The sequence below is a fragment of the Anser cygnoides genome, chromosome 12 (genome assembly GCF_040182565.1).
Source record: "Anser cygnoides isolate HZ-2024a breed goose chromosome 12, Taihu_goose_T2T_genome, whole genome shotgun sequence".
Lineage (NCBI taxonomy): Eukaryota > Metazoa > Chordata > Aves > Anseriformes > Anatidae > Anser > Anser cygnoides.
This window is the reverse complement of record NC_089884.1, coordinates 2,853,611-2,862,664: the sequence shown is the minus strand read 5'-3', so window position 1 is coordinate 2,862,664 and position 9,054 is coordinate 2,853,611. Positions and strand designations below refer to the sequence as shown.

Here is a 9,054-nt window from a genome sequence, read left to right as displayed (position 1 = left end):
GAACAACCAGGTGGTGCCCTTTCTTCCTTCCATTGCAATATGTTTTGGAACATTCCTCTCCTGCCCCACAGCTGAAGCTTGGCAGTTACAGAGCAGGGAGTGACAGAAGAACTTCAGACCCCACACCACAAGGAAGATTTGTGCATGAACAAATAGGAGATACGAGGCTCTCCCTCTGAGAGATTTGCCGCCCCACTCATCACAACAGCAAAAACACATCACAAGAGAAATACAAAATATAGCACTTTAATCGCAGGCAGATAAAAAATTACAAAAACATTTAACAAAAGTTTAGGCATAAAATAAATATGCAGCCTCATAGCACGTACACATGCACGGTCCTGGTTTGCAGCAGCTGCAAGGCACAAGCCCCATGCCCAAGCAGCTCCCCTGCGCTGGGCACACAAAGCATGTTAATGAGGATTTACACATGGATGCTGCTGCCTGGTCACGCTTGGGAGAGACCAACACGTGCATTCAGGAGGGTGAAGCCAACCTATGAACACTACGCTGCAATCTTTAAAATAAAAAGACATATAAACTCCAACTTTGGTTAGGAAAATTAAGGATTTCTACACATTCTTATATTCAACATTTACATATATAATCTCTGCATTGCTTTCCAAATTTCAAAATACTTCAATATTACAGATAAAAATATAAACCTCATGGCAAAAATAAACAAGAATTTGAGGAGGTTCACCTCAGAAGGCATACCATATTCTTCAGCAGGACTGCAAACACTTTGGGAGGGGCAGGGAGGGAGTTTATTTCTGGGAAGAACATACTACATTTGAGAATTTTAAGGCTTTTGGGAGTTACCTCCTTACAAAACGCTATACTGAGCAAGGTCCAGGTGGCAGATGGCTGGGGCAGGTTGTTACAGCTGTGAGCTCCACTTCTGCTGTACTGCTCACAGACAGGCGACGCAAAGCATGGCGAGCTCTGACCTCCCCTGCTGTTAACTACAGTGACACAGGGATTGTCATGTTGGGTACAAGAGCCTTTGTGATCAGTGAAGCGTCCCCAGCACCGCTGCTGGGCATCCAGCTTACTTTCTCGTGGCAGTTTTTACTGCTGTGTTTATACAGACTCCGGACTGAGAACAGCAAAGAACAAGAACCAACTTGCCAAAAGGGGAATCGGGGCAGTAATGGGACCAAACGGGCCTGGAGTAACCCAGACCACTGACACCAGCACAGGAGGCGGCTCACACAGCGATCTGCTGGTTTTCTCTGAAGAGGGGCCGCTGGTGGGGGCCGCAGATGTCCTGGAAGATCCTGTACACCTGCTCGTGCTGCGTCTCGTCAGCCGCAGGGACCAGGGGGCTGCTGCTGCTGCTGTAGGCCTTCCCCGCCTCCTCCACCATCTGCCTGAGGCACAGCTGCTCCACCTAGGCCAAAACAGAGCTGTGAGGATGCTGAAGGAAGAGGAACGTCCCTGGGCATCTCCTGCTGCCTTCCCACCACAGCAACAGCACAGGGGGCAGAGCAGAGGAGCTGTGGCCACGTCCAGCCAGGCCAACAGGCCCAAATTCCACAAGCCACCTTGTCCCAGGTGCCCCTAGCATGTGTCACAGGAGGTCCTCTACAGTGGGGGAGGAGAAAATGGGCTGGGTGACATCCCCACACATAGATGGCGCTAGGCGTGTGCGCTAGACAAGAGGTGGCCCAGTCAGAAAGTTGGGCAGGGAAGAGCAGGACTGAGCTCTGAGCTTATAAATCCCCTCCAGGTCCTCGCAGAGGCTCAGTGGGGTCTCTGCTTGCTCGGAGGGGCCTGCAGTGCGCACCCCACACCCTCCATGCCCTGGTCTCGTGTCCTTGCTATGAGCACCTTGAAGGCCCGAGGGGTGTGGATGCCAGAAATGCCCCAGGCATTGCCTCTGGGCTCCCACCCCTGCTTCAACGTCTCCAGGGAAAGGCCTGCAGCCAGGCCATCACTTAATACAGCCATTCCAGGGATTTATTTCCTCACAGAAGGCAGCAGAGGTCCCAGCGCCACGAGGCAGGAGCAGGAGGAAGCAGCAGAGCAAAGCAGAGGCACAGAAAGGTGGCAGAAAACAGCTTTTCTAAGCCACTAGGAGATCTATGAGTTGCACATTATGTGGAGGCTTTGCTTGCAAATGGGATCTAACCAGATCAAGGGGTCTGACAAGCAACAGCCCGTTGGATCAGCAGACGTTCAGGCCATCCAGGGCACGAAACTAGAGCCTTATAGGAGAAAGCAATATGGTTCAGCAAGGAGGAGAAATTCAGTGCCAGGAGCTCTGAAGGGCAGCCACCGTACCTGGACGAGGATGAGCTTACACCTCAGCGTGGCGTCTGGGAACTCCTCTCCGAAGCACAGCGTGACCCTGCTGTCCGGGAAGCGGCCCTGGTTGTTGTAGTACTGCTGCAGGTCTGCCAGGAGAGGAGCACGGTCAGACACTGCGAGCCTGGGGACCTAGCACCCTGCCCCAGCACAAAGCTGGTGGCTTGCTCAAGAGAATTTACTACACAACGCCACACTGGATTATTCCTTCCCAGATCCTATAGGATCAGTTATTAATTCAGACCACTCAGTGATGGCCAATCATAACCCCCAAGTGCTCCAGAGGTAAAGACTACCTGGGGCAGAACTGAAAAAACAACCTCTATAGAGGATGAAAAGGGAAGGGAACGCTCCTACAAACCTCTGAAGAACAAGTTGGTGTCAAATATCTTCACCACCTCGTCCCGGTCCAGTTTGTTGGGCCTGTCCTTGTACACCATGGTGTTCCCGCTCCAGAAGACCCTGCCCTGGCACAGCCTCTTGATGAAGATGCCCTGCTTGTTGCTGTGCAGCAGGACCCCCCGCTCCAGGTGCCCGAAGAGCTTCTTGGTGATCTGCTTCTGGCGGTCATTCTGGATGGCCTCGGCCGAGGGGAACCTCACGTGCTCCAGGGCATCTGGGGCGTAGAGCTTCTCGCTGGGGCCCGAGGGCTGGCTGAGGGAGATCCTGCAGCCCTCGGGGTACGAGGTGGTGATGTGGCCCACCAGCTTCCCTCCGTAGAAGAAGTTGATCACCATCTGGGAGTAGCCTGGAGGGGAAGGGCAAGCACGCAGCCCGTCAGGAGGAGCAGCCAAACTCTCCCTGCTCCAGCGCCCAAATCCCAGGGAGCTGCAGAATTCCTTGGGAGAGTCTGGAGGAGACCTCTTACTTGCTGGAGGACACCTCCAGCACTCAGCCTGGAAGCATGTGAAAGCTCCAGTTCCCAAACCCCTTTATCCCACTGCAGGGGAACCTCTCCACACCAAAGGGGCACCTGGTCCTAGCACCTTGGGACAGCCCCATGCTGTGGCTGCAGGCAGGACACAGCTCAGCGTGCTGACCCTGCAGGACACCCCAGCAAAGCCTCCTACAAGGCAGGGAGTATCACCAGAACAGCTTTCTACCGCGGCACATATGCACATGAGCAAGGCCAAGCTCCAGAGAGGAGTGTGATGGCCAGAGCCCAGAAGCACGCAGGGGAACGGGAGCTGCCTCACCTGAATGATGCTGCTCGTAGCCGGTGTACCCGTTCATCAGGGGCAGAGCTGTGGGCAGAGAGGGCAGAGATGTCAGAGATGTGCCCAGCTCCAGCCACGAGCACACCTCCCTTTCCCAAACCCCAGGCCCCAGCTGCCACCCCCAAGCTTTCCCCTCCCAACAAGCCAGAAAAGACTCCGAAAATGCTAAACTTAAAATTGTGCAGGGAATGCTGCACTGCTGGGTGCCACGGCAGTGCTCCCAGTTAGCACTTCCAGGATTTTTAAGGAACAAAGTTTATGAAACAAGCGCTGCCCCGAGGGAGCCTGCACCACCCCAGGCAGAAAGCAGGATCCCATTAAACACCACCTGTGCCACCAGCTACTTACTGGGGTTGGGCTGCTGCACCCACCAGTCTGGGATCGGTGGGTTTCTGCAGGTCTCCTGGGGGGGCGAGGGGCTTCTCTTGATGATGCCCAGGTACTCGTCCACGCAGTGGGGCTGCCAGAGGACAGGAAGCCCGTCAGATCAGCCGGGGCAGGATCACAGCAGGTCTGCCCCCACGCACCCAATGCTGGATCCCACCCAAAGAGGACTCCGAAAGGCAAAGCAAGAAGGACTCAGACACTCGTGAATGCTTTCTGTTTAGCAATAGAGCAGGGTTCCCCAGGCTATACACCCAAATAATGCCCTGAGAGCCTCTGAGAAGGGGAACAGAGGCACGAGGAGCCTGCAGCCCCCAGCAAACGTCTGCACAACCCAAATGCAAGCAGAAAGCACGCGCCATTCATGAGCAACCGCGGCGAGACCTCGGACAAACGAGCACAGCCACAAGAACACACGTGAGGCCGGTTCCCAAGATCTTCGGATATTTAACCTCAGACCAGTCCTTGTGCTCAGGGCTCACCTCCTTCATGAGGTCGTCGATGGCAGAGGGGCTGCAGTCCATGTCGGCGACATCGGTCAGGCCGCTCCCGCTCCCGACGCCGCTTTTGCCTGCGGAGAAGGGCAGGGATGCAGGCAGGGCACCCGCAGCTCGCCTCGCCGCCAGCTTTTGGAAACCCTTCGCCCCGCGAAAGTTACGAAACCGAGAACCGCAGCAACCCGGCGCATCCCCAGCAGCTGCGTTTTGGGGCCAAAAAACCAGCTCGTGACGAACGGCACCAGCACACGGTGACTACAAGCAAGGCTAACCAAATTCGGCTGGGAGCTCGAGCACAGGAGAGGGTTTTTTCAGAGCACCCCAGAGACCGGGGCTGCTGCTGCTTCTCCTTTTCCCCCCCCAAGCCCCGCTGCCGGTGGGAACCTGCAGCGCCATTTGCATACGGGCCCCGTGTGAACACAAAGGAGAGGAGATGCTAAAGGCAGGCTTCCTGCAAGATTTTTTTGTTCTTAAGTCAAAACTTGCAAGAAAAAAGGAAAAGCGCACACATGCCTGACCACAAGTAGAGATATACTTAGCGCGACATGCGCCACACCAGACATCGCAGCAACGACTGCTCTCTGCTGAGCTGCTGTTACTCTCATCGGTGCCAAGAAAAGGGATTTATTGCAGCTCCCTGCCAGGGCTTGTGGCAGGAGGACAAAGGATTTGGGGGCTCAACCAGCCCCAAAAGCAGGAGGATTCAGGTTTGTCCCTAGTGCGTCACAGCCTGGCAGCTCACGCGATGCTCCAGTTATTCCCCGTTTCCTAAGCAAGGGGAAAACCCACGTGTGCTCCTTGCCAGCCCAGCAGCTCCTTCCCCACCTCCCGGCCCCAAAAAGGGGACGCAGGGCACGTCCCTGAGCTGTGGGGCCAGCCCCACGCCACCAACCCAGGAAGCACCGCTCGGATTTAGGTCAGCACCAGCCAGGGCTGCGCCTGGCCCCGTGCCCTCATCAGGGCACTCACATTTCTGCTCCTCCTCCGGGACGATCCTATAGACCTTGTAGGGCTCGGAGATGTCCAGCTGGGACCTGTCCGTCACCTCCTCGAAGTCGGGGCTCTTGTTCAAGGCGCAGCGCAGCCGCGTCTTCCACGTGGCCGGCTCCGCTTTGTCGCCTTCTTTGAACTTTCCTTTGAAAACAGCCCAAGCCTAAAAAAAAAACAGCAAAAATAGAAAATAATCCTCCGTGCAAGCTCTGCAACCCCCCTTGGTCCTAGAGGTGAATGCGCTGGGACCGCAGAGAGCATTTTTGGGCTGCAGCCTGCTCAGGCACATCTGCTGGTGGAAAATGGACCACCTCACGCTCTGATGTAAAAAATCCTAAAAACTTAAATATTGTCACACACTCCCAGTCTGTGCCAGCCACACACCAAGCTACAGGACCCAGATTCAGCCCTATACCCCTTACAGCCCAGCTTCAGAGCCAAGATTGAAACATGCAACTTCACCTCTGCACTGACCGATGCGAGGATTTGCATCCGAACCAGCGATATTGTTAATAATACCCAAACTCACAGCAAAATAACCCTTGCTTTCCAGCTTCTGGCTAATACCTGACAGCTGGTTTCTTTTTAAGATCAGAATGCCAGTTGTGCTTTCATGAGAGGTGGGAGAGTACGTTTTACTACTGGAGATTATAAAATACTACATATAAAAACATACAAATATACACAAAGCTACCTATATTGATGCGTTTTCAGGTGGCTGAATTCAGCACAGCCCTGCCAGCCTCACAGCCCACTGCTCCTGAGCTAGGCACTGAGGGTGCTGCCCCGAAAGACCTCGTCAGGACAGATACAGCGACAGACGGAAATGGGGGCAGGATGGGAATTCCTGGGGAAGACCCTGACCTTTTTGGTTCATTCTAGTTCACGACTGAATTTTCCAATTTTCTCAGAGAGGAGGGACTTTACATTTTGGGGAAAAAGCCGGGATTTCCTTCCTTCCCTCAGCCTTTTTTTTTTTAAATTAATTAATCCGGTCTTTTCAGAAGGAACCTGCTGGGAAGCTCAGGGCAGGCCACGGAGCACTTTGGGCTCTCACACCGGACGAGAACATGCAGGAAACAAATCTAAACCCAGCGTTAACATTTGAATAAAGCAACGACCTCCCTCAAACGATCCCTGTGGGGGATCCTACACAGATCAAAGGCGCTGAGGCATCTCCTGCAAGGAGCAGAGCAGTGAAATACGAGGTCACCAAGGCCGTTTCCCTCCTGCAGGTGGGTCAGCAACAAAAACCAGCAGCCCGGAGCCACGGAGAAGAGGGGGGGGACCCGCCTGACCCTACCTTGAAGATGGAGGCATCCACCTCCTGGTTGTAGTCCTGCTTCCCGGCGTGCTTCCAGGGGATGCGGAACATGCTCTTCTCCTCGTTCTCCCAGATGAGCCCCGGGTAGAGCTCGCTGTCGATCTGCTCGATCAGCCACTGCCGCAGCCGCCGGCCGCCGTTGCGGTCGCACATCCTGGGCGAGAGGAGGGAGACCCGTCAGAAGGGGGGGGGGGGTCTGTCCGTCCCATGGGGACGTCTGTCTGTCCATCCGCACCACAAGCGCAGCCTCCCCACAGCCCCTGCCTGCTCTAACAGCAGCTGGGCTATCAAAACAGGTCTTAATTGCTGCATCTAATTAGGACGAGCAGTCCCGCACCTGAGCGGTGATTACCCTGGAGAGCCAGGGGACTGCGATATTTCCAAGCAGGAAAATAAAAAGGAAAAAAGCAATTTGGGTAACAGCAGCCCCGCTGTGCTCCAGTGTATGGCACACAGCTGGAACAGCGCTGCCCGAGGGGACACAGCTTCCAGCAGCTCCCCCGTGCCCATCTGTACCTAAAACCTCTCTTTTTGTGATGGAAAAGAGGCGATTTTAGAGGAATTCTCCTCAATTTGCTACAAACCCTTCCTCCAGCTTCCAAGCAAAGCCCCGAGCACAGCAGCGGGCTGGCTTGGCACCGTTACTCTTCTCTTTGGCTGCAGATGGGTCACATCCGAACCCCGCAGCTGGAAATTAAAGCCCTGGGCTGTGCCACCACCTAACCAAGGGACATTGCGCCAGGCTGGCAGCCCCCTCCACTACAGCTAGGGACAAAAAAAATAAAATAAAAAAAGAGGATGAAGGCATCAGCCAGCGTGAGAACAGCGAGCCCAGAGCCCCGCTAGCTGGGGACCGGCCACGGGTGCAGGTAGCAGCCGGGGTCACCACAGGGAGCGGGGGCCGCGCGACCACATCCTCTCGAAGCCAGGACCAGCAGCCGCACTGACGGACCCAGGGGGGGGTGAAGTGGCCTCGCTTCAGGTCACCCTTGCTACTCTCAGCTCATTTTTAGCAGAAAAACCTGGCCGAGCACCCGTGAGAAAGCTCTGGCAGCCCAGCACCGGACCCGTCCTGTCCGGGAGGGCTTGGGGGAGAAGACCTGGATGTTCCCAGCACAGGGACCTGGTCCCTGCTTCCCCAGGGGCTCACAGCAGCCAAATGCCACCACCTCCCGTCCCCTCTCCATCACGGCCACCCCACAAGGCACAGACATGCAGCTCAGCCCCTGCTTTTAGGGGGGGGGGGGGTGGGCACAGCAGAGCCACACACCCCAAAGCACCCTCAGGAGCCCATCCCTGGGGACACGAGGGGCACACACAGCCCCCCCCAGAGATGCTCGGTAGCACAGGGCTCTAAACTCAGCCCGTTTTCTAAAAACCCCGCTCCCAGCACCAGCAGAGGCCGGGCCCTGCCTCTCCTCCACACGAGGCTGCCCCAGCCCCTCGCCCCAAGCCGCCGCCACCTCGCTGCCCCCACCCAAACCCCACCTGCTCCAGCCAGCCCAGAGGGTTCTGCTGTGGAGCAACAGGGGCAGCGCTGCCCAGGAGCCCAGAACTGCTCAGCATCAGGCCTGGCGTCCAGCACCCCAAAACCTTCCATTCCAGCACCCCATAGCCCTATTTCCTGCCCCCCCAGCACCCTAAAACCCCCATAACCCCATTTCCTGCACCTCCTGTAGCCCTAAAACTCCCATCCCCACGCAGCCCCGTGACCCTAAAGGTCCCTTCCCCGTGCACCACCGTGACACTGAAACTCCCACCCCCCTGCACCCCACGACCCTAAAAGCCCCATCCCCTGCACTCCCCACAACCCTAAAGCTCCCATCCCCCTGCACCCCACGACCCTAAAGGCCCTATCTCCTAAGGCTCCCATCCCCATACACCCCCATGACCCTAAAACTCCCTTCCCCATGCACCTCCATGACCCTAAACCCTAAAACTTCCTTCCCCGTGCACCCCCACGATTCTAAAACTCCCATCCCCACGCAACCCTAAAACCCCCATCCCCGCGGACCCCCACAACCCTAAAACTCCAATCCCTTGCACCCCACGACCCTAAAACCCCCATCCCCGTGCGACCCTAAAACCCCCACCCCCTTACATCCCCGTAACCCTAAAACCCCCACACCCTCGTGCAACCCTAAGACCCCCCTCCCCTCGCACCCCCACGCCCCTAAAGCCCCCCAAACCGCCCGTTAAAGCCCCCATACGGCCCCACAAACGCCCCCGCCCCGTACCTGCCGCCGCCCCGCTCCGCGATACCCGCGGCGCGGCGCGCTGGCGCGCCCTTATAGCGCCCCGCAGGGCGCGCCCGCCGCCCGCCCCGCCCCCG

At 56.6% G+C, this 9,054-nt stretch overlaps 1 protein-coding gene across 1 annotated transcript; it reads right to left on the bottom strand.

Moving 5' to 3' along the window:
* Positions 1–230: 230 nt before the first annotated feature.
* On the bottom strand, positions 231–9,054 carry IRF8 (interferon regulatory factor 8). Its single transcript, XM_067004664.1, has 9 exons — positions 8,960–9,054; positions 6,702–6,876; positions 5,378–5,561; positions 4,394–4,482; positions 3,876–3,987; positions 3,507–3,554; positions 2,672–3,058; positions 2,287–2,399; positions 231–1,393 (listed from the first exon to the last, which is right to left on the bottom strand). Exons 2-9 carry the CDS (start codon positions 6,873–6,875, stop codon positions 1,211–1,213), a joined length of 1,290 nt encoding a protein of 429 aa, XP_066860765.1. The 5' UTR covers position 6,876; positions 8,960–9,054; the 3' UTR covers positions 231–1,210.